This window comes from Thunnus albacares, chromosome 22, assembly GCF_914725855.1.
Source record: "Thunnus albacares chromosome 22, fThuAlb1.1, whole genome shotgun sequence".
Taxonomy (NCBI): Eukaryota; Metazoa; Chordata; class Actinopteri; order Scombriformes; family Scombridae; genus Thunnus; species Thunnus albacares.
The window spans coordinates 20,950,027-20,976,716 of NC_058127.1; the positions used below are offsets into that span (position 1 = coordinate 20,950,027).

General features: G+C 41.3%; 1 protein-coding gene across 2 annotated transcripts in view; it reads left to right on the forward strand.

The window, feature by feature from the left end:
• Positions 1 to 26,690, forward strand: part of fgf11a (fibroblast growth factor 11a) — a 91,627-nt gene that overhangs the window by 28,726 nt on the left and 36,211 nt on the right. For both annotated transcript variants that reach the window (XM_044340605.1, XM_044340606.1), the window contains one exon: positions 17,690 to 17,800. In XM_044340605.1, the coding sequence (XP_044196540.1) occupies positions 17,690 to 17,800 (111 nt within the window). The remainder of the gene's footprint in view (positions 1 to 17,689; positions 17,801 to 26,690) is intronic.

Below are 26,690 nucleotides of genomic sequence, written 5' to 3' on the forward strand. Positions count from 1 at the left end.
GTTAGGATGAGATGTTTCAACCAAGGACAGTGTGAAAGCGTCAACATCTGCCTGATTTATCACACACACGTTTTTCAAACTATACCACCACAGTGTAAATGACATACGGCTGTAAAATATTAGGTAGGCATGACCTGAGGAAAAGATCATACTGTATTATAGTTCCATGGCTGTTGATTGCCTCATTTGGGAGCTGACGCTGACATAAAACGAACGGGGGAAAAAAAAAGAGAGACAGAGGAAGGGTTTTAGGGAGAGGAGGAGGAAAAGTGAGGCAGATAAAAGGCGAGGCAAAGTATGTTTCTTTTTACAACTCCTGACACTCGTTAGACGAGGCTTCTTTTATATCTCGTGCTCGCGTTTGTGTGTGTGAGAGCGAACGAACGAGAGAGAGAGAGAAGGAGGTGTACGTACAGTGGGAGAGCCTGATTAGCATTGTGCTCCATGTTCCACTGCTGTGGCATTGAGAGAGAGAGAGCATGGTGGAGAAAGAGAGAGAGAGGGATGAAGGAGGCAGAAGTGCTGGCTCAGCGCTGTGCCAAACGTAAGAAGGCGAAGAAGAGAGGAGAAGAAAGGAGGGAGAGAGGAGAAAGGAGGTGAGAGGTGTTCGTTCCATATGTTTAGAGATGAATGAGAGGAGAGAACGGTGTGGGAAAAGAGAAGCAATTAGGCTCAGAGAAGGTGAGGTGTCCTCTCTCTCTCCTCTCTCCTCTTTCACTTTCTTGCTCCCATACATTGTGTGATTTTGGGCTGTGCCAGATTAAAGTTGACAATATTGAGAGCTGCTAAAAAAAACCCCCCGTTAGTCCGAACCAACCAATCCGGATACAACGTGTAATTCACCAGACATTCATCACACACTCTGACCTGCTTTAAAATTAAGATCACATCGTCTGACACACAGATTGTGATTTTATGAGACCCATCCTGCACAATGTGACATGTAATTGACCTGTAGGTTATGAGGCTTTAACACACTTTCTCCCCGTTCTCTCTCTCACACACTCACACACAAACACACCTAGAACCTCCTATACTCCCAGTGTGTCTCACTTTGAATTGTCGATTTCAGTTTCCACACACAAACAACAACAAAATATTTTTAAAAAACTGCTCACAAGTGTATTATCTCAGTAATTTTCTGAAACAGCTGGGCACTGTAATTTTTAGTAAACATTACTCAAACTGGAATAAACTGTGCTTTTGTTGGGGACTATTTTCAGCTGCGGATCGATACACATTTGGTGCTCTACTGAGTATCTACAGCAGCAGGACAGTGTGTGTGGGATTGACTCATATAAACTACATTACCCATGTGGACGGTGATGAAGGAACATGTCAAACGGTACAACGGTGTAGCTATTGACGTGCTTTAAATAGGGTTTGGACAACAATGGAGCGCTACGGCACGCTGGAATTTGTTGAAAATAACTGCACTAAAGAATAACGTCAGCCTTATCCTTTAACAAAGACAAAAAAATGTATGCATATATATATATTCATAACATACCGTAACATACTCTAATAGAACAAAAATGAAAACAAATGACTGATAAAAAGAAATAAAAACGTTTAAATAGATTTGAGTATATGACTATTAAGTGTAATGGTAATAAAAATAATATCCTCATGCTCTCTCTCCCTGGGTAGGACTAATTCACACAAACACACACTATAACATGAGTCACAGATCCTCTTTTATTATAACTGTATGGGGGGAAGAACCAAGGGTTTTATGGGAAAGTTGTCTGACAGTATGAAAAATGTTTTAACGATTTAACAAAATGAAAGAAAGTAATACAGCTGTGATCAGGAGGAATCTGCAGGAAACATGAACGATATCATACGTCAGCCTGAAATACTGGTGTGATGTTAACATTAGGATATCACAATAAATTATAAACCGATGTGTAAAAGCACCACACACAGAGCTGTGAAGTGTTTCTGATAATAATGTGAAAGCAAATTGATTTCTCCTCTCTCTATCAGCGACTCTGGATGAGATCCAAGTGAAGAATTGAGCAAAGAGTCTTTCGGGGTTGTTTAAATTCGTCAAGTCATTGTCGATTCACCCTTCCCTCCAGCCCATTATCCATCTGCTCCTATACACACACGCTCTCACACACACCGTCTCTTCTTGAGGATGAAAAACACACCTGTGTGTGTGTGTGTGTTTGCAGGGAGACAGCAATTGGTCATTAACTAATGCACGGTGGGAGAGCGTGTCCGCCGCTGCCGGCCTCGCTGAGGTCAGAGGTCACTGACGCAAAAGCACACCAGCCCCTTGCCGGGGCCGACTCTGCCTCATCCATCTCTGTCAGAGTGTCAGCCAAGAACACACACTCACACACACACACACAAGAATAAATGCATAGAGACACACGTAGGTATTCTCAGGTGGATACATAAACATGCAGGCTTTCATGGTCAGACATGCACACAAACATAAACACGAGGGCAGGTATTGCCTATGCTTACACACACACGCACGCGTGTACACACACACGCAGGCATAACCACACAAACAGAGATGGAACATCCGCCAAGCATCCGGTGTTAGTTTCACCTGAATTTTGTGTGAACTCTCAGGGGAGACAATTGAGAGAGAGCATGACAGCAGCGTGCAAGTGTCATGACCTGTTTTTTTTGTCATGACTTATGTATGTGCATGTGTGTGTGTGTGTGTGTATGTATAGACAACGGAGGAGTAACAGTATCTTCAGCTGCACACACACACACACACACACACACAAGACAGATGGAATTCTGAGGATGTGCATACGTCACAATAACAAAATTCATCTGTATCGTTCATTTGTATGTCAGTGTACTCCTGATACGATGAGATATAAATCAATTTTCTTTTAAAAAGTAACTTCAGCTTAACTGCAAGGGCTTAGTCACACCAACATTTTTAACAGTAAAAAACTGGAGTTCAACTTCAAGACTTTGGACAGGCAGATTTGTGCTGTTTAGCCATTGGAAACCAGCTTGACAATATTAACCTTTGAGCGAATGGTAACAGTGCCACTCCTTGTAATGTTTATTAACTTTAAAAACAAAGTTATGTAGTCAATTCCCCAACACGTTTCAAAAGAGCAACATAAAGGGAGAGAACGTGTGTATACTTCATTGAAGTGAAGTTGTAAAGCAGAAATAAATAACCATTGAACACCCAACAGACCGTTGATACTGCAGAGACGGGCACACTGTGAGTTGTAAGTCTGCTTTTACACCTCGGCATTTCTCTTTAGCATCTATTATTTACATTCACTTAAAGAGTTGTGGAAGAAGATAATGTTTAGTTCCTGAATGCAAGGTCCATAATTTCTAGATCTGTGTGTTCAAAAAACAACTTTAGCCCTCAAACCTCTCTTATGACCAGACCAGACTTATCTCATATTCCTCTTAACAGATACTTCCCTGAAAAATACAACATTAACTCATATGTCCACCTGTAGTTCATTGTATAGCAGACACCAAATCACGCTGGATCCATGTTTATTTTTTTCCAATTTGAGACATTAAAGTCTCAGAGCTACATTTACAATCAATGTGGTCAGAGCTGTTTGAGCATCAGGATCAATTTGTAGCTTTTGGGGTGTTTCCTTCGCATTTCCATGCGTGATATTCATTTCCTCCACTCATGCGTTGCAGTGAGTTATGGCATAATATGCTTTAAGTGTCATCTAGAGAGCTTCTATAGACAGGAAATTGGCTTGTGTTTGCCTCTAATGGCTCTTAAGGGAATATTCCTATTTATCTCTGTATAGGTCAGCACTTACCAAGAAGAGGAGAAATATAACACAGCGGTTAAAAAGCTGAGAGACGTAAGGCGTCATTAAGAAGGGAGGGAGCAAGAAAGCGATAAACTGAGACAGAAAAGCGAAAAAAGAGAGGAAGGTTTCCGCGAAAAGAGATGTTAGTGATGAAGAGAGAAAAGGTGTGTGTGGGTGGGAAGTTTGGTTCCTGGCCATTGACTCTTTTCAATGTTACAACACCAGGGCCATCGGTGATTGATCTCTCCACTCGCCTCCCACCCTTCTCTCTCTCTCCCTCTGCCATCGCCCTCCGCTCCTTCGTCTCTTGCTGATTCACTCCCTCGCTTCCATCCCCTCCCTCCGCAAATGTTTTCACGCAGTTTATCTCCATCCTTCTCCCTCCCTCCTCCCGTTTACCCTCTACTCCTCCTCCTCCTCCTGTTGTTGTCCTCCCTCCCTCCTTTCTTGTTCCACATTCCTCCCTCCACCTCCTTCCAGCTTTACCTCTTTCTTTTACTTATCCTCCTTTCCTATTCCTCCTCAGGTTCCTTCATCTTCTTCACTTTCTTCATTCCATCATCTGTCCATCCTTTCACTGAAACTACTCCTCTTCCCCTTTAACTTGAGTTCTTCCTCCTCCTAATCCCTTCCTCCTATTCCTATTCTTCACCCCCTCTTTGTCATTTATCACCTCCTCTTCCTCCCTTCCTACATCCTTCTTCCTTTCCTCCCACCTGCCTTTTTTCATCCTCTCACCTTCTGTCCTTTCATCTTCCTTCTTAATTCTTCCCTCTGTCTCTCCTTTCTCATTTCTCCTCCTTTCTGTTCTCTCTCCGTCCGCACAGTCCTTTTCCTTCCTTGTCCATCCAATCCTTTCCTCCTCCCCTCTCCATATCTCTTCGCCCTTCCTCCTCCTCCTCCCCCTCAGGTGATATTGGGTCCTGGCCTGGATCCACACTGGGTGGGCGGGGTCTCCCTGCTGATCGTTACTGTAATTAACATCAGTAAAGAAGGGTCCTGGGATACTGAAAACCTCTGCACTGGCTGACTCACACTGCTCTCTGTCTCTTTCTCCTTTGATCAGGCCTCTGCAGTGTTCTGTTGCAACACGAGCTTCTTAAGGTAAAGATGTAACGCTGGAACACTGACTTGTTTCATATCTTTGTTCTGTTTCTTTACCTGTGTTGCCAGAAAACTCGCAGCTTATTGCTGATTTGCACACAGAAAGGAGAAGTTGACATTCCACCAGATTCTGTAATCCAGTGCAAACTCTCATTGAGGGTTTGTCTTTCTGAAAAAATGAAACATGTGGTTCGACCCCCTTCTACGCTATGCTAGGGACTCAGGGATAAAATGTAACCTATGGCTCTTTTGGCTCTCATTTGGCTCTTTTCACATCAGATGATACAGTGCTTTAGTTCGGCTTACTCGCAAATTTTCAATGAACTAGCATACTCCAGCTGACACACAATAAACCTGGATGTTCTGGGGCCGTGGGGAATTTGCCCACTTTACCCAGATGCTAATACAGCCTTTCCTGGGGTTTACTATCCGTATTCTGAATGACTAGCACTTGTCATTCGAATCCTTTGTAATTTTAGCTTATCCAATAACATCTTCACAACATTGTAAAAAAACATCTATGCTGTTTTGCCCTCCCTATATATTCTCTTATTTTCCACTCGACTGACCTCAGTCTGCTGAGCTGTTGACTTTTAACCTGCAACAAAATAAAAATAGAAAAAAAAAATACTTTGAACGTCATCAGATGCATGATGTACTTGTAAGAAAATAACCTGTGTTTACATTTTCTTGACATAGATATCTTGCAGCTGTGAAAATAATAACTGTTGTCTAACTGGAGCAAAGGCAAAAGTACTGAGACATTGTTACAGCACTTCAGAACCTCTTAAAGGTGCAGTCAGACCAAAATTCACCAAGGAAAATTTAGTTGCATGGTGTGGCCAAAAGCAGGACAGAGAGTGCGAAGGGTTGTAAACATTAACTCTGGGGATAGCGTGGCTAGCATGCTAACAAGAGCAGTCCGAAAAGTTTCAAATTATACTGCATTTAATCAAACATGTACTGTCATTGACCTCTGTCATTGTCCTAACTGCAGTCAAACAGCAGTGAACCTTGTGTGAAGCCAAAGAGGCGGGTTGCTTTGCTAGTGTTAGCCATATAGAAATGAGCGGGAAGCAAAATCCAGTCTGATTGCGTCATTAGGGACAAGGTTTGGGAAGGGATGGTTGGACTTCCTACCAAGAACCAAAATCCCCTTTTTAAAGTATTTTAAAGTCTGGACCAAATCTTAACCAGATCAGAACGGTTGTGGGAAGGCACTGACAGATGATGTCATTGCTAGATCAGAAAACGCTCATATTGGTCATTTTTGAAAGCTATGACAGACAACTTTCTCTCTGTTTCTTTCCTCTTTTGCTTTCCTGAAGTGTCACCCCCCCGCCCCTCCCCTTGCCTCAGCTTCTTTCTTGATTTATGCCCACTGTCTCACTCTTTCTCTCTCTCATCCCATTTTTCTATCTTGTTCTTTATCCCTTTCCCTTATCTTCCGCTCTCTCTCACTCATTCTCTCTAACAACCGCTTTTGTTTCTGTCTCTCTCTCTCTCTTCCTCTCTCTCTCTCTCTCTCTCTCTGACTTAATCATTAGGCCATTCATTTAAGCTTTAAATCATTAAGCTTTAGAGCACAGACTGAAAAAGTTCACCCATTGCTTTTCTAATTAATCCACAACGTCTCCTTCTCCCTGACCTATAAGTATATGTGTGTGTGTGTGTCACGCCATTTCTGGTTCGAGTGGTTTCTTGTTCCCAATGAACAGTTTTTCAGTGTGTACTCATGGACAGATGTGTGATTATCCAGGTGTGTTTACTGTCACATTGTCGTGAAAAGTCTCATTACTGTAGAGCGCAGGATTTATGTTCAAGCAGCAGTGCAGGAAGTTTGCCCTCTTTGCAGAAAAGCCAGGAGTGGAGGTCGGGTGGTGGCGTGTCTGAGACTGGAGTTCATGTCCCATCACAACAGTTAATGGTTTTCTTTTTAAACCCAAACCATAATCTACATCTAAATCACTGATGTCACTGTATTCTCATATCTCAGCAGTTGCTTTGGTGAACATAATATTATCATAACCAATTAAAATGATGTTCAAAAAAAGATCTAAGTTATTATAAACTGAACTGATCCTGTAAAAGTGCTGGCATTGAACAGAATTTGGGGTTTTGTCAGCATTCTGTCTGGAAACAGCGTTGATGGTATAAAACCCTCCCAGCTGTTATGTAATCTGATACTTCCACATTGTTGTTGCATTTATAATGAAATTCACAGAAAGTAATTTACAGTAAAAAAAAAAAAAGCTTTGGTTTCCACCTAATGTAGTCCATTTACATGCATCACATTTGAATAATTTTTTGGCCCAGATCCCAATCTGAGACTTTTTAGTTGGGTGTCTGCCAAGGCCGATACAATACTAATTTACCTAAATGTTGATTACACATGAATCTGATACATTAAAATAACAGGTGTAGCCTACTAAATTTAGGGCACCATATTTTGCTTTGATCAAAAATAATAGAGGTTCTGGTTTGAAACTGCTGAACACTGATAAGCTTAAATTATTTCTATATTGAAAGAAAGTTAAAGCACACAAACCCCACAATGACAAATAGTCATTTTGTCATCCAGTTACTCACAGAATTAATTAGTGACAACGGACATGACCACCGGCGATGTTTGTCATTTCACCGTAGCTGGCAAAAGAGACTGTCTAAAAGGTTGCCTGCACATTTTGAACACTGTTATCTGCTAATAAGAAAGAGAGAGGAGAGACTACAGATTTGTGAGCATTGCAGTTTAGTGAATCCATGTATTTTGAACGAAAAACAATAAAGAAAGGATGATTGATTGTGTTTATTTATACCAATATGGATCCATTAAAATGTGTCCTAGATCTCTATTGAGGACATATTAAAATGACTGAGATGTAATAGAAGGTAATAAGGCTTCTGGTTACAAGTCTTAACATGTGATAATTTTAATCCTATCACATACACACAAAGCCCTCACAGCGTTCTCCTCTCCTCAGCTCTACAGTCTCTCTGGTGCTGTTTGTACAGTGGCATTGATCTCTTTTTGGAATACAAAGTCTGACACATCAGAATTAGATTTTCTCAAATGTCAACTTGATCTCCCTTCGCTAAGCGGTTATTTTTCTTCTCCACTTTTAGCCAAGTCAAGGTGCAGAAAATGTGTCACCAAGTATCTCAGGAGTCACCGTTTGGTCTCCGTGTCACAGTTCATGTCATCGCTGTGCCGTTCATATGATCCATCCTGTTAGTTAATGACAACCAAAACACACGGGAGGCAGGTAAACTTTCAGCAGGATTGCACTTCATCACTTTCATCGCTATCGATTTAGCTAAAAGCTAAAAGTTGGACTGCGGATAGACAGAGAAAGAGAGAAGTGATCGAACGGGAGAGAAGGAGAAGCAGTTTGTTTTGAAGGCGTCCCGCCCCTTTCTCTCTCTCCATCCTATGAGGGATGAGGCTGCCGGCGGTTTGGAAATGATTGATGGTCCTTCTAAATATGGCCATTACCATATAGGCTTCCCCTGCCTTTATCCCTATTATTCATTGTCAACCGGGGCCACTGTGAGCCCTCTAATTTTATGCAATTTAGCTGTGCACTTAATGTGAATGGTGAAATATGAAAATGTGAGAACACGTGACGCGCTCTCTCTTCCTGAACCCAGATGTTTCCATGCATTTGGGAAGTGTGTAAATGAGAAAAATGACTGTGATCCGAAAAAAAAAAAATCTACATATCATACTTGCTCTCATTTCGATACAGGATGTGTTACTGCTTTTGTGTCTGCCGTCGAGCGTTTACCATTGGATGCAATAAATGCTGGGAGATGAAATACTAGCAGTTGTAAAATCCATATGTCCATGGATTAATAGCTTCAGGCTCTCGCGCTAGTGGTGAGAAAGACAATATTAGAATCAGTGGGGAGTAACAAGCTTATTAACTCCGGAGAAAGCCGAGAAGTGTTTCTGGGACCAGCGTGCAGAGGCATGTTAAGTCGCAGCAACCGTGCAGGAATTTGCCCACAGAGCTATATTTGATAAAAGAGAGTTACACTGAAATGACCTTTGTCCTCTAGCTGATGAACGGACAAAGAATGAGGTTAATTTTTAGGCAACATACAAATTGCATAGGAGCTACTTTAAGTTTGAGGATGCGTGCATGCTCGTGTGTTTTACGGTGGCAGCAGTGCAGGCAAAGACTGGAAACATCAACACTCTGTTACTGGATGAACAGCGTGCAACTGTAAATTACTGCTGCTTTGTTGCACGGCCTCAAGGAGTAATTACTTGAAAAGATTCAACTGTGCTTTGTTTCCACCTGTCAGGCAGCACAAAGAACAATCTGTCAGCCAGTTGACTGAGAGTGTTGTGTTACAATATGCCTATTCAATTCTGCTTGACGGCTTAAAGAATGGACAGAAACAGCTTCTGCAGCACCAGCGGAACATGCAAGGGAGGCTGCAGGTCTGCTGGTGTCAAATGTTAGAGGTGATTTTTGGATGTGAATTTCACCAACAAGTAATTATTTTTAAGATATTAGTACGCTTGCCAAAAACAAATCAGCCACTCTTTGTCAGGCTCTACACTCATGTGTGAATAGGGTGAGTTTGGGAGACCAAACAGGGCAGTTTTTCCAGACTTCCTTCATGTTCAAACGAATGAAAGGTGATGTAAAAATCACTTCAAACATGTTTTTCTTCCTCAGTGAATCCAAAGGGGGAAAGGAATACTCTTACATTGATGTAGGAGCTTCCTGTTGCATCATCTTTATTGCATCAAGAAGAAAGAGAGTCTGTGACTTTAATACATACACCATACTAAAACTATACAGTAACTTCTGAGATATGTACCCATTTCAAGTATAGATCTTGTAGTTAGTATACAAGAAGTCAGTTTATCATTTTATAAAATCAGGAAATGATGCTGTGGTATGTATAGTGAACATGGGTAGTAAATGTATGAAATGTATTTCCAGACAATAAGTTCTTCTAGTTCTTGAGAACTGGAAGGGCTCCAAAAGAATCATAACAACTCCTGTCATATATATATATATATATATATATATGAGTTTATTTGATATATTTACACAAACACTCACCAAGCACTTTATTAGGAAACCTGTGCAATCTAATGCAATCCAATACAACAGCTGCCATAAATCCTACTTTTACGAAGCTTATACATTTTCATTTTTTGTTGACATTGTCAGAAAGGTGATAATTCTACTTTATGTTTATTATTAAGATTTTCATAATTGTGTTGGCTCGTTTAGTCGAGACACTCCAAGGCTGATTTACTGTCAGGTGATGCATTCAGGGGCAGAAGAGAGAAGTTATAACAACATTTCTCTGTTGATTACATTCAGTTTTTATCCTTGATAATATGTAATGATTATTATCTACAGTACCAGGCAATAGTTTGGACACACATTAAAAAAAAACACAATGTACCTGAATGTTACATGTTCTACTAATGTGTGTCATCCCATCATTTAGTGTAACTCACTTACTCCTATTTCAAATCCACGTTTTTGGTTCATTCTTCTTGCCTTATTTGAAGATTGTTGAGTAAAATAATAGTAATTCCTTCTTTCTAAAGCCCAGTATATGACTCTTAAAAAAAGTATCACTATTTTTCTTCAACTACATCAGGATCCTGTCTACTCTTATTTGTTTTGGACTCATTTCGGGTGCTGTGATGCATGAAGCTGCTGATTCTCTCTGATGAAGTTTTCAAGACGCAAATTCTGCTGAACGTTGAAACAGTTCACCAACTACGATGACTATAATTCATCGGCGGCGGCATCAGTGATGGAGCACATCTGTTCTCCCTGGTGTTTGACTGTGCGTCTGTGCTGACACAGACTGAAGGGAGAACATTTAAGATGACGCCCCGACAGACAGATGGAAGTATAATAATCAGCTATTGTCGCAGTGCCATCGGCTTCAAGTCGTATGACAGACTTTAGTGACTGGAGAAAAAAAAAAAAAGAATTACGGCGCTAAATGAAACATCAATAACAAGTGTTCACCGTGTCCCACTGCCACTGAAGTGAACTGACAACCTTTGGGTAACATATAAAGACACTCACTCCCCTCTATCTATCTCTCTTTCCTTCATCATATGCTCCTCCTCCTCCTCTTCCTGACATGTCAGTCATTCAGCAGAGTGTCTGTAGCTCTAAAGTGACTTTTTATTGATGCTCTGCTTTAACATCACTTTTCTCCTCCCCTTCTTTCTGCGTCACTCCTTCCACTTCTTCTCCAAAGAAGAAAGAAAGAAAGGCAAAAGGGGAGAAGAGAAGGGGCTTTAACTGTGAGTTTTAACAAATGTTAAAAAGCCACTTGACTGGCTGTAAATGATGAGAGGACACTTGAGAGGAGAAAGTAAAAGAGAGAGGGATGAGGCGACAAAAAGACATCCACCGGTATTATGTGTGTGTGTGTGTGTGTGATGACAGACAGACAGAGATTGTCCTTGGCAGACCAGCGCTGCTTCTTCAGCCAAGCCCATTCTGTTGGAGGTGTCCATCACACTACACACACACACACACGCAAGCATTAAGAATTGCAGTGTGCAATGGGGGTGAAAATAACACTAGCTGCTGCCCAGCTGTCATCTGACTCGGGGCATCGGGCAGCCGGAGGGTTCAGGGTGACTTTAATGGTTGAAATTCTTAATACGTGAAATTAGTCCTGCTCTTTATTAAGGTCACTCCATAATTGGCATTGAATGTCTGCGGGATTACCAACTCAAATCCTCCTCGCACATAAACACACACCACCGCCACCACATGTTCTTGTAGGATACGATGCACTCTGATAACAGATCTATTGTCTGTTGGCTAATTCTTCCCACGATACGTTCTAATGTGACAGTGTGATCGCAGTCCACAAGAACATGTATTTGTTTGAGTCCCGTGGTCTCATTTCAGAAGCTTTTCCACTCTGCCAAGAGGAAAACTCTAAGGGAAAGTCTGCGTTCTTGTAATCTTGGGGAAAATTGTTGACACAAACATGCTCAAATCAGCAGCTTTAATCCCAAAATGTCATTGTGAGCTTTCAAAGCCCCCTTCAGTTCAACCCTATAGGCCGGATTCAGGCTTTAACAGGCCCAGTATTTAAGCCCTAAAAGACTTAACCCTGGATCAGTGCTTTGCCTCTGTCACAGCACTCTGAACAGGGGCGCTGCAAAACTCTTAATGATTCAAGGGGCCCAGAGAAACCCAGGGGCCCCAGAACAGGTCAAGAATTATAGATAATATGTTGTTTAGAGGGCCAAACATTTCTAGAAGGATCCATGGAGTCTGATGCAGGCCGGTCTAGGCAGCTTCATTAAAAAGTACATTGATATAGACATAAATACACGCAGCTTCCTACCAGAACAATTTGTTCCCAAACTCTTCATCATCATAGTTGCCAAATTATTATTCTAATATTTGTTATAGTGTGTCTTAATCTCTTTTGACCTCACTCAGAGACTTATGTACTGAGGTTCAGGCAGATCACTGAAGTCTCACTTACATTAGGAGATTGGCAGCAACTGCTTTATCCTTGCGTCATAATCACTGGTTCATTCACCAGCTGACAAGTATGTTCAGTTATATTATATATTATGTAGGTGTACATGAATGGCTCAGATTCTTCTGAGGGCTCCCTCAAAAGGTAGAACATTTTCCACCAAATCTAACCAAATCAGTCACCACTCTAAGACCCCAGCAGACAAGCAATCTACATTTGACCTTGAATATGACGGAGCAGCTTAAAGAGGTCACCCCATTGGAAAATATGGCAGTAAAATAATTTGATTGTCTTCAAACCATCAATCACAACTGCTGATCATTTATGCTCCACTAGTGGAACAGTCTAACATTTTCAGTCTGTCAATGACCGTTCTGGGGAAAGATATCACCAAATGTACTGCCAGATTGCCTTGAAATTTTTTTATGACTTTTCCTAGTCCCGGTGATTGATTTTTAATTGTTTTGATGATTATTTGTGGTCCCAGAGGATGATATCTAATGACTGATGAGTGCCAAACCTTATGCTTAAAGCAACAGTAAAGCAAAAATCCACTTTTGATCAACACTGTGGTCAATGTCATACTCTAAAGGTCATGGATATCCACGGTCCCCAGAGGACTAATCCCAATGTCTTTGGTGACCATCAAGCTGTTCTTTGGTGTCATTGTTTGGCCAGAATTTCTTGGGAGCATTAAATAGAAAACCTACGACAGTTTAAGTTAGATTTACCAAACACATTCATGCTGTATTTACAGTGTGGACAGAATATAAGTTGTTTTTATTGAAGATAGAACAACCATCACTTTGAGAAACTTGTTTTACAAACCAACATTGAATAAGGTGAACTACAGCAGAGCTACAAACCCAAATAAATATAGCTTTAAAACTTCAGTTTCTTATAATAAAAGATGTTGAAACAAATTCATCAATCCTCAAAACTAAAGGGATATTCACATATTTTATATAACCATAAAATGACTTCTGGTGACTTCACTCTCTGTCTCTGGTTCTCTGTTTGTTTAGTGTGTTTGTGAGTGTGGGCATTTAAACCCTCAGTTTAACCAACATCCTGCCTCAGGTATGACTCAAGGCGATTTCCCCTGCTTTAAGAAGTAAATTCTACATGGATTGAGTAAGAGATGTTGTGTGTGAGTGTGCGTTGGCTGCGTGACGGCTCTGCACCAATAGTCTTGCATGCCCTTGTGTCTGAGCAGCATTTCCCCTGAATGTTTTGGATCACAGCATCGTTACCAAACAGGGATATACGGAGGCGGAGTCACGCTAAAGGTCAACATCAGCCTGCATTCTGTGTGTTTGTTGCTCAGCTCTGCACTGCACTATGGCAGATGTGTTAAGCAGCACATGGCCTGGTGTGTGGCCTGAGGCTTAATTTGGGATTAACACTCAGGATATTACAGATTACCACACTCAACGTTTGACCTTCTGTGTCTAGTCAGCCAGCGATGGATGGTTGAGCTTTTATCTTTTATAGTTACAGCGACTCCATCTCGCTGCTGAGGCCAGAGCCTCCAATGAAAAACACTGAAACATGTTGTGTCACACTGTCAGCATGAAAGGCAGGATTACACACCAGCATTTCTTTGACTAATTCACAGACATCAAGGCTTAACTCAAACCCTAATGAGCTTCAATTCCACAACTCTTTGAAGTTTGCAGAAAGCATTAGCTTTGCAACAAAAAAGTTGAATATTTACTTTTTACTTTTTATCTTAACATCCTTTGTCACTTTAACTTTGTCAATTTGCCAAATTGACATATCATAATTACAAGCATAAAAACATAGGCATGCTAGCGCCTTTTATTGAGGTTATACTTAGGCACAGAGCTAAATGCTAATGTCATCATGCTAACCTGCTCACAATGAAAATGCTCAAGTGTTGATGTTAAACAGCTATTACCATGTTCACCATCTTAGGTTAGAATGCTAACATGCTAATTAGCTCTAAACACAAAGTATAGCTAAAGCTGATGGGAATGTCAAGTGTTTTGCAGGTGCTTGGCCATAAATCAAAATCAAATCCCAATATTGGACAAATAGAAATTTTGACGTGATGATGGCACAAGATGAAAAGTCAGATCAGATCAGTCACTCAAGTTATTACAATTCATCCTGAGGGAACATGAATGCCTGCACTAAATTTCATGGCAATCCATCCAAGAGTTGTTGAGATGTTTCAGTCTGGACCAAAGTGGTGGACCAACTATCTGACTGATCATCATTGTGATCCCTAGAGCCACGTGGCTAGCATGGCTTAAACCTGCAGTGCAGAACTTTCACATACAAATGGATGTCCGTTACATTCACGCCCTCGCCAAACAAATTCACACAATGCTGATTAAGCCTATCACCACTAGATAAATCTCTCTGTATTTCACAGTATACCAGGGATTTTAATCTGGTGTCAGGTTTGACATTCCCACGCTGGCCAGATGAATGCATATTGCACATGCTATACGGGCTGAGCATGTACACTAGAGACTTCCTCCGGCCGAGCTGCCTGGTTAGCTCTCTGCTAACTTGAATGGGGATAAAATAATTTAATTGTGCAACTCTTCTAGACTTTCCAAATGTTGTCAGACAGAATGGATAGTGATAGTGAAATGAGTCATGTCGCAGGGGTTATGTGAGGCTCAAAACAATTTAACAAGTTCTACAGCTGCAACAGTAGCGACTGAGTAGGCTACAGCGGAGCATGTGTCAACAGTGTTTTTGTAATTACTCTTACTGCCAGAAGGGGGAGACAAAAGTCCCACACCCCAGCTTTAAAAGGAGATATATATTGTTTGGATCTGGTTGGGTTTGTTAACGAAAATAGCTGAAAAATAGCTACTTTGCACTCAGTTGCCATTAATCTGTTGTGACTACAAGGCTAGTGTTGGGGGAGGGGGGAGTCTCCCGAGTCAAGCTTTTCCTATTCTTCCCATTCTACTGACATGACATGACTGCAGCAAAATAAAAGCAGCAACTGAGTTGCATTATGGAAAGTGTAGGATCCAGTGTTTTTGGAGCTTGACACATATCTGAAACTCTGCTGCACTAATTTTGACTGCTCTTTTTTAAAAAAATATCTCTTGCAGATTCCATTAGCAATAAGAAAATTAAACTTAATTTGAAGAAAATTCCTAAAAATATGCTGTTTTCCTTCGTTTTTCATGTATTTCAGGGAGAGTGTATCTCTCTTTCTCGCTCTCTTTCTCACACCCCTGCTGTCAACTCAAGGCCAACTGCCAGCTGCCCCCGTACTTCTCTGTCCTCATCCATATTTGATGCTTCTCATTAAAAGTTGATTGTGGAAACACTTCAGCATTCTGACATTCCTTCTGATCCACTATTTAGTCTCTCTCAGCACTTCGGAGTGAAAGAGCCCCTCAGTCATGCATGTACGGCCTGAGAAAAGAAACACAACTCAACACACACACACACACACACACAAGGAAGACACGTCAACTTATCTGTAAAGCGTTGGCAGAAAATGAAAATGCCTGATTGGATCATCGAAACAAATAGTCTGATGCCTCTGAGTGCATTGAGTAAATGATGACAGTTGGTATTTGAAAGCAGACTAAACACACGATAGGAGAGGATTCATTTAAGGGGAACTCTTATGCTCATTTCCAGCTCTATATTTTTATTCTGGATGTCATGGTGCAGGCCTGTGCCCTCTACAGAGTAATGACCACAGGCTCTTGGCTAGTGGGTTGACCCTTTGGCTGAGTGGTTAGTCGTCCATGCCTATAGCCTTTTAAATAACTGTCTTTAAATAACTGACCCAAGACCGCATTGCTAAGATATAATATATAAAGCATTATAATAATGGTTTACTGACGGCATCAGTTGCAACCACTGTCATCCATGGTTCTCTTAGCTATTGTCACACATGCTAACTTCAAGACTAATGCTAACTTAACTTACACTTAATTAGCATCTTACAGTTAGCATCACATATTTCTTATTAGTATTATCAAGTCTAATTAACTGCAATTAGGTAGCGAAAAGCTTTAGACTCACCTACCAGTCGTAACGCATCTTAATTATGAATGAAGCAATCTCTGCAATGATAAAATCAACAGCTGGGCTGTAATCCTATTTGTTTGGTGCCCTGCTGTCCACCTGGTCACCATTACAAAACTACTTACATTATATAACGTTAGCTAACGGACTCAGAGTTCATTTAGTTAGGGTATTATCACAGTTTAGCTAACTTATTAACGTTACTCTGTTACAAACCTCAGTTACATATGCATAAGAAGCTCCAGTCTGTTATAGATCTAGCATAACATTAACATAACTTGCATGCAAATAAATTATTGAATTAACATAGAAATCGCATGAAATGTACCTTGAAAACACATGAAACATTAACTAAATAACAACACACCCAAATAGCCAAGCCGCCATCACCCAGATTGATAACCTGTGAAACCGAGAGGGGAGAGATGAAGGATTGGTCTGCTCACTCACCACTACGCTAACTACGTCGAGAGCTTTCAAGTGTGGCACCAATGTGCATTCAGGTGCTACACAGTGATGTAATGACCCTTCCTTCTTGTATAGTTTCCTTGCATTTAATGTGGAAGTGACATACTGTGTATCATGGCTAAGCTGATAACAGCACTCTCAGTCACCATTGAGCAGCAACACTTACAAAAGTGATTCAGTGTCGTCGGGTCAGTTTGAAGATGCGATGTTAAAGATTCATTCGTACATGTTCTGAACACCTCACACACTTTCACGCACTTTTGGGGTATTTATATAGACTTAAATTCATTTCCTGGAAACTTATCCTAGCCTTAACCACTACTTGTCTAAACCTAACCCCAACCTGAACCACTGACCCAAAATTGACGTTTTACCAATTGGGAACATGGCTTTTGTCCTCAATTGCACAAGCTGTTCCCGTCAACTGGTCTTAAGTCTTGTTTGTGTCTCTGAAAGTGACAAGTCATACCTACACACACACACACACACATACACAGAATCACAGAAGGAACAGCTTGCCTCCCTCACTTGAACCTGTCTGTGAAAGATCCGTCTTTTTAGCAGACACTGACGTCCCATCAATCCCGCTGAAGGCCACGGTCTCACACATACACACACACACACACAAGCACACACACACATCACTGTTTGACTATTTCACAGTGTAAATATCAAGACCTGCCTCTTGTTTGGTCAATGTGCATGCTCAAGTACTGTAGATTCATAAATGTGGAGTGACAAGCGTGCGTGCGTGCGTTCCTGGGTGCTAACGCGTGTTTAACCCTGTGTTTGCTCTGCAGAGCCCCAGCTGAAGGGCATCGTCACGCGGCTCTACTGCAGACACGGCTTCTACCTCCAGATGCTGCCGGATGGCACCATGGAAGGCACAAAGGACGAAAGCAGCTCCTTCTGTAAGTGAACGATCATACACACACACACACACACACACGTCCACACACAACTTGTCAGCGAGATGAAGGTGTGTATTTTATGGCTCAGTCAGTACATGCACCACTGGGAGTTTCCCCTGCTTCCATGCCAAAGGACATTTAAGAGGGACTTCCTGGTAGGACAGTCGTATATCTGATCTCCGACAGCATATGAATGCACAATAACACTGCCATGCTTTCTGGTTTGATTCGCACTAGGATCAATCAAGCTGAAAATGTATGCACGCTTGGTGAGGCGCTCTGGGTAAATGCCAGCTAAATGGGATTTGTTCACGTTACATAATATATATCACACCAGATCCCTGGCACAGATGAAGTTTTTCAAACACATGTTTTTAATTGTTTTGCTTACAATCATTCTGACCTTTAAGTCACAAGCCTTGTGTATCTATGAATAACTCATGTGTGTGAGTGTTTACTGCATACTGCAGGTGTGTATGTGTGTTGTCGATCCTGGCCTGTGTATTTTAGTAGCTGTCTGCACTAAAGCAGCCGGTGGTAGATGATGTTCCCAACATCCCTGCTTATTCCAGGCACTGATGTGAGTAGGACATTGTGATTCCTTTAGAATATTTACGGGGTACTTACAAACCTAAATCAGCACATAGATTAGTTCAATCAAAGTCTGCTGCTTCCTGTAATCTCTGAGTTCAAGATAAAAAAAAAGTCAAACAGCTGCCTGCTTGTCAAATGAAAGGTACAGTGGAACAATCCAGTAGATCTCTCTGCGGTGTAGGTTGTAGTGGTGGTCTGCTTTTATATGGTAATAGCTACAGTACCAATGTCCCTTTTGATGATGAAACCTTTACAAAAAACAGACAGAAAAACAAAAATGTATAAATGTGTTTTAAATATGGATTTAAAATCAAACAAACCAAACGAAGGTGCTTTTAGATAGTTTATGGTTATTGCTGCCACCCATGCTTTTCTGATGCTTAACTGAACTTAACTAGTATCTGAGTACCCAGAATTAAACACTTGTTCACTACCAGTGAACAAACAATTCATTAAAAAAATAACAAGTTTTATTGTCCAGTCTGGGCCAATAAATATGATTTTAATTAGCTAAACTACTATCAGATTGTATTACTAACCATTCCCTCTACCTTAAGCTACAACCCACTCTGAGTAAAGATACCTTCACAATACACTTCAGTCCTACGCTGAGTCAGTGTCTCCCATTAACTTTAACTGATGCCCACATGATGAAGGTAGCCATTGTTCAACTTTAACCAGGTGGACGTGTATGGAAGTTTGGAAAATCACATTAAACACAATAATAATTGCAGTGCAGCTGTTAGACAGTTTATAGTTTGTGATCACTCTGTTTAATACTTATTTATTACACGCTGCAGGACTGTATCATCACGTCTTCTTTGGGGCTGATGCAGTCAGTGTCACTGAACAGAAGGCTAGTGTGACCCTAGCAGCAACCTGTAGGTTGTTGGTATTGGATGTAGAGTTAGCAACCACTCCAAAATTTTGCTATTAAAATTTTGTCTGTTAAAATCACCACGTCACTGGGTGGCAGATGTAGCAGTAACCTCTCACTGTCTTAAAGCACATTAACACAATCCACTATGGTTACCTGAATCTGATGACAAGGCTTCCATGATCTCTTCCCCAAAATACCACATTCATGTACATTTCCACCACTCATATGTAGCACTGTTTTCGGATACACAGCTTTCAAATGCAGTCTTTAAAAATCACTTAATGACAGCAGAGGATTCTCTGAGGATCTGAATTGAGACTTAAAGCTCTGCATATTAAAACCTGCTGTCATCCTCTGTTGCTGAGCCTCCTGGTGCACACACACACACACACACACACACACCACCGCAACCATGTTAACACACACCTCGCCATCCGAGGGGTCATCACCTCGGTGATTACTGACCAAAAACATCATATCCCATGAGTCCCTGGACTCCCTCCAGCACTCCCAAAGAGATCAATATTGTATTATAGGATATCCCTGACGTGGCAACACAGCATTTTTTTTTTTCTGTCAGAACACCAGTTTGAATGGAAAACATGAAGTTAGCACAATTTTGGATTTACAATCTACTAAGAGGAGGAGGGAAAAAAACCATACTCCCTCTGTAAAGTTTATATTTCAGCATATCATTGAAATGTTAAAATACTCGTGGCAGCAGCATGTTAAAAGAACCTAGATTTAACCTTGAGGCATTTCTGGTGAGGTTTTCCTTTGGCATTTGTCCTGGAAAGTAAATTTAACTGTATATTTTATGTAACTCACACATTGCCGGGCTTATGTTTGCTGATCAGAAACTTACAGTCGTATCGGCAAGATGTAGTAAATCTCATAACCACTTCAAGACAACTTTCTAATTGAAAGGATTTAAACTTCCTGGAATACTGGAAAAAAAACTTGTGAGATATACCACCAGGGTAATGTGTCCTCCATTCACAGCTGTTTGGTTAAATGAGGCCCGCAACACCTCCAGAAAGCTCCGATAACTGATTAGACCTACTTTCACCTCTCCCTCTTACACAACAGCACACCTACACCGAGGCAAACATCGCCGCACGCTGAACTTTAAACATTCTCATGTCGAATTCTGAAATATTCACCGCATAATACCGTAGGGCACATCCGAAGGCGAACAGGGCTCATTTCCAGACGGATGTAAAGACCGCTGTTGCGTAACAGCGCTCCTGGTGTGTTGGGGCATTAAACATCAGTCAGTAGAGGTCACCTGCAAAGTGTTTGCGTGGGTTTGACTTACGGTTCATTTTATAACAACTATAATTCCATCAATCCCAGGATCCGGTTTAATGCTGTCCTGGGTTCTTTGTATTCTCAGGGGACAGTGTGGAGGGGCTGACAGGTAAGTCCCGTAAAACTCATAAATTGTGCACTTTTTTTTATCCGAGTCGGATTATTTATTCATTCATGCAGAAATCGTTGAGTGATTGACATCACTGTAACCAAGTATCAATCAGCAGCACAATCATCTACCTGGCTGCACAGAATATTGAAAGGGTAGAAATAGCTGTGTGAGCATGTACTGGAGCACACTGTGTAGGTATGTGTGCATGAGTGTGTGTGTGTGTGTGTGTGTAGCGGACTGTCAGGCTTATCTTCAGTAGTCTCCTTGGGAGCAGAGACTTTTACTGTATAATGCAAACTGGGCTGAAACTCTACAGCTTTAAGTTTCGCTCCATTTCAATAAAATCTCTTCTCTTTTTTGCATTTTACAGCCAATAGAGATCTTGTATTGTACAACCTGCATGAACAAATTGTTTCTTGATATTTTCAAGGACTTCACTGACCACTTTGGCACAGCTGGATTTACCTGCTTGGGGATCCTGGGGCAGATATGAGCTGATCCTCAGGTTTGCTGATTAAATAGAAATTCACTTAGGGATATGCACATGTAGGTCTTTAAAATAGATTGTGATACAGGGCCCCTCTTCAACACAGGGTCTCAGCTGGTAGGATATCAGATAGGATATCCAGATACAGTTTACAAGTAACTTCAAGGTGTAAATGGGGTCTAAATCTGGACTGTTCCGCTGCAAAATTGGCAAGTGTTTGACGCTCTTAAGTTGACTTTTCGAGCACTTAATGCAAACTTTCCGTAAGTCCGCAACTCTGCTTTGCTTAAGGGGATGTCTCACAATGCATAGATGTGACATTAAAACAGGGATGACAGTGGGATTCTGCATTGTAACAGAAGAAAGATTTGGTCCAACAGCTCTGTGTTACTCATAAACAGGAAGAAAACAACAAAACACTCGTTGGTTAAGCTATGTACGGTATGAAATATCAGCTTCAAACTTTGCCATCCACAGAAATGTCTCTGTCCAGGTAACATCAGACAGCATTTCGAGCCCTCTCACCCTCCTACATTGAGATACTAAAGGTGATGTCACAAGTGACGTCTATTACTTAGATTAGATTCTTTCTTTCTTTATTTCTCTAAATCTGTGAAGGGCTCAGTGCTTAGCATTGGCACTGGGTAAACTGACAAGCACTGACTTGCATTTTTCAATTCTGATTTAAACTACATTTCAAACATTCAAATCCTGAGGCATGCAACCTCAGTGCCACATGTATTTGATGTCACCTTCCTCTCCCCTTCCTTCTCCGGCCTCTTCAAAAAATGTGTGTTTGCATGTGCATGCAGTAATTATGCACCCCACCTTGACATACGCCAAGAAGACCAAAAAAAAAAACGGCCAGATCAGCAGCAAATGGAATAAATAATTAAGGGAGCAACAGTGTGATTCATATCCAAGGCCCTCGCCCTGATGGACTGATCTGCACAAAAGTGGTGTTAATGTGCATGCAAAAATACTTTTTCCTGCAAGTCACAAAGATATGAATTTGGAAAAAAAACTGACATAACTAGACTTTCAAACATACAAATTCACCAAAGTACAGTTGACCTTTAAAAGACCTCCCCCCTGGATGGCTTCCTTCATCCCTTTTTTCCCCACCACCTTCTTCCCACTTGACCCTGACCTTTCTCTCTGCCTGTACCTGTGATCCGATGTGACCTGGTGTAACGACACTGAACCAATGACCTCCAGGGGGCAGGGGGGAACACGGAGGAGCAAGGGGACTGGATACATCTCTGCCTCCCTCTTGTCACCTCTCTTCCTGGGATACCTGGCCCCGAGCAGCTGCTTTCACCTCCTGGTTCTCTGACAGAAACGTGTGGGAAAGGCGAGACAGCGGAAGGAAAGGTTGGATTCGGGACAAAAGTCGGAAGGAGGTATGGAAGCCCTGAGGGGAAGTAGTGGAACAAAAATTGACTAGAGTGGCTTTTGTATGGCTTCGCTATACTTTTATCACATTTTTTTTTTTTTTTAACCAAGTCCCCTCAGGGCCTCCATAACTAGGAAGTTGTCACAGAGCTGGAAGTGACTGCATATTAAAGCGAAAAGCGACAAAGGGATGGAAACAGAGAACGAGAGGATCAAAGAAGAGGGGAGAAAGAGGGGTTGGCAGTGGAAGAGAGAGGAAGCGCGAGGGAAGGGAAAACGTGAGGACGACAGAGAGAAAGAGAGGGAAGGGAGGGAGCGATGGGGGAGCAGGACAAGCAGCTGGCACGCGGCTGATGGCTCCTCAATCACTGTGTCTCCCTCCTCTGGTGGGAGGTCAGAGGAGCTGCCATCCCCACCCCCCACCCCCCACCCTGCTCCTCTCTCCTTCCCTATTCTTGGCTCTTCCAGGTTGTTATGTAATAAAGCTGGGAGAAGAAAGAGGAGTATGGTGAGATTTATTATCTATTCATTGGAGAAGAAGGGGCTGTTAAAGGACCATACTGGTGTTTGTGTATGTTTTATCCACTTAACCATGAATCACTTACACTCAGTGTAACCTCCAAGCAGCCATAAGTTCCCCATGCAGCTTGTAAAGACCTGAAGGTCACTTGAAATAGACAGTACATGTGTCTGCTTTTATTGTCATTAGTTAGATTATATATGTGGTAATGAATGTAGAAAAATGGATTGATTCAAGTGTCTGATTTCCTGAACACACTGTAATCAGTGGAAGCATATGGAAGATAAAAAAGAAAAACCCACTAAAAAATTTAAAAAAGTGCAATATCCTTTGTTTAAATTGTTTAAAGGTATATGTTATTTCTAGTCAATGGGAAATGTGGGAAATTTTAATATAACATTTAATATTCATGACTAAATAAACAACAAAGTTAAAGTTTTGAAAAAAAATAGTTATAGTAGTTCATAATTATTATTTATTTAGAGGTTTGATTGACAGTGATGGTAACAAAAGCAAACAACCACACAGCTGATTCAAATGCTGCTAAACTCTGATTGGTGCATGGAAATTTTTCCACCTGAGCCACGCCCACTTCAAACCAGTGAGAAGAGCAAACAAAACAACAAAAATATAGAAATGGCTCAAGTGAAGTAACTCAAGCTGTAGTAACTTTTGGTAGATGATTTTGTGTTCATGAAGAATCTAATAGCTCGTAGTAAGAAGATGATTGAGAAAATAGTCGTTTTAAACCGCAGATAACACTTAAACAGCAGCGAGATGGAGACAGAGCGAGATTTTGAGGGTTTTGTCACTAAATATATAGATTAAGAAGCAGACATGGGAAGGATCTTTAAAGAGCTGAAGGAAGATTAAAGAACACATAAAAGAAAGCAGAGAGAGAATAAACACACTGAGCCAGTGATGGCAGACAGAGCGGCTGCTGTGATTGTCACTGGATTTGGTCTCGTTTGGAACTCCGTATCTCGGGGAGAAAAAGAGAAAGAGAGCCAAGATGAGAAAGAAAGACAGACAGTTTGACAGACAAAGAGAGAAGTAGAGGGGGGAAAAAAAAGGAGGAAAGAGTAGTACAGACAGACGGAGGGAGATGAAAGCTATATTGACTCTGGTGTGTACATCGGAAAGCCATAAGGAGGAGCTTGATTCTCTGACTTTTATCCACTGTAATTACCATCTCGCACTGTTGGAGGGAAATTTTTACTTATCTGTCTCTTTGCTCCGGAACAAGTTTGCTCTCATTCTCTCTTTCCCCTCGTCTAGCTCTCTCTGTCTAACTTTCCCCCAGTGTTCGATAACGCTCCTTCACAGAGGGCAGAGAGAGAGAAAAAAAAAAAAAATCTAAAGACTTGAAAAGCGGATGAAGGAAACTTCGCTTTGTGTATGAGCTGCGGCATTCAAGGAGGGGAAAAAAATGTGAACATCGAAAGCAAAAGCTTTCTCAGCCAGATGAGGAGGAAGGTAAAGGACTACAAGAGCGGGCTCGAGAGGATGAGAGGAAGAGCACGAGGAATACCAAACGAGGGGAAGCGAGGACAGACAGAAACATGGCAGGGGATGCAGAAAAGGGGGAGGTAGAGACAAGAAGAGAAAGTGATGAAGAGACAGACAGATAAGGCGGGGTAAAATAGGACAAAGATGAATGGACGCCGATGCAAAAGTGTTGGTTTCACAGGACAGAGAGAACGACAGCAGGCGATGAGGGAATTGAAAGGGAACAAATAAGGAAGACAAATGGAGAGACGTATTAAAAAAAAAAAAACCAGTGAGATAAGAAAAAGGTTGTTAATTCATGACAGGGAGGCGCAAAAAGACAGAAAGCACCAGGGAAAGAGAGGAGAAGAGGGGAAAAAGGGAAAGACAGATGGACTGAAAAGAAGACAGATAAAGGCAGAGAGAAATCAGTTATGGAGAGGGGAGCCTTGGGGGGGGGGGGACGAGGTAGAAGTTAAATAACGGGAAAGTGAAGGTAGTTGTCTTGCCATCAGAGTCATCGACCACCAGGGAAATCAGGCGTGAAGCACAGCTACAAGTCATTTAATATACTGTTGAGTCTTTAAACCTCATTTTTCACAACGCAAATGACAGTGCGTGAATGGAGAGAGATGGTTTCATTCGTTGCCGATGCAAATCAGCTTGTTTTCTACAACTTAATTATTTCAAGTGTCATTTTACCGATCCCAGAGCGGCGGTTTGTCTTGTTTCAAGATGTAGGTGTCAGGCTTCAGATTTTTTAAACTGCAGTATAATCAAATTAGGATCATTTGAGTATTTGTCATTATTTTTAAATATTATAAAAATTTAATGAAGTTGGATTTTTTTTTTTAGCGGTTTACCAGTTTTTCATTGTGTTAACCAATTATACTATCTATCATCTATTATCTTGCCCAGCAGGTTATGCTCTCACCATTTTGGATACAAATGAATTATACCTGACAGATTAAACCTGCCACTATGAGAAAAGAGACAATAAACTATATGTTATAAATGCACATGGTTGTGAACTCATACATGTGCTGTTATATGCTGTCTGTAAAGCTGTTTTCATACTGTACAAATGATCTTAACGAGAGCTGCCACATTCAAGTCATCCTAGAGTTTCAGTTTCACATATGAAAACACTATTAATAACTGTTGATGTTGATTATTTCTAACCTTCACACAAGCAGCTCTGTAATTATACAACTGCCTTGAGTTGCCTGAAATCTCTGCCATCTATCACACATGACCTTATTACAGAGGAGGTTTTGAGTCTGTAATGTGTTCACACTAGAAGGTAACATATCATGGCTCCGATGCAAAAAGCAATCGGTTCTGTTAATAACAAGTTGGTTCAGCCTGAGGATTCAGTGTTAAAAGATTTGTTTGTGTTCTGGTCACCTCTGGTTCTCAGGTCACTTTTGAGAAAGAGGTCTTGATCTCATTTAGTCCAATAACAATAATCTTACTTTGGCAGCTTATTCAACCAAAACATTTCAAAGATAATACATGAATAAGTCCATTTTCAGATGCCTAAGCAACTATGGGATCACAATGTTCTTATCCAGTCAGCTTCACTCACATAGAAACAGAATAAAGAGCCGGTGTCTGTCCAGAAGTTAAACTCTGTGTGACTTTTCACAGATGACTATAATCCTCTTCTCATTCCAGTGGAGACCAACTGGGCTGCACAATACAACACTGCAGAGCAGCAGCACAGCGTGCAGGCCTGCAGATGCCCTCTGCACAGCTTAACTCTGTGTCCTGCTACTGCTTCCCTCTGCTCAGCCACCCCTCCTCCTCCCCATCCCATCTCCACTTTCTCCTTGTTTATTTATTGTGTAGATGATCTCAAGCCACAAATTGACTCGTGGGATTGATTTGGCAACACCCTCCTCCCTCCCTTTCATTTCCCTCCCCGTCTTCTCCTTCACCCCTCCTTCTGTCTCTCCCTCAAAAGACTTTTGATCAATTTAGCAGCCTCCTCTGTTGTAGAGAAAGAGAGAAAAATGCGAGTCAAATGGAAGGATGGAGAGAGCGAGGGATGAGGGAAAACAAAAGAGAGATGGGATGGCTCTATTATACAGGCCAAAAGTT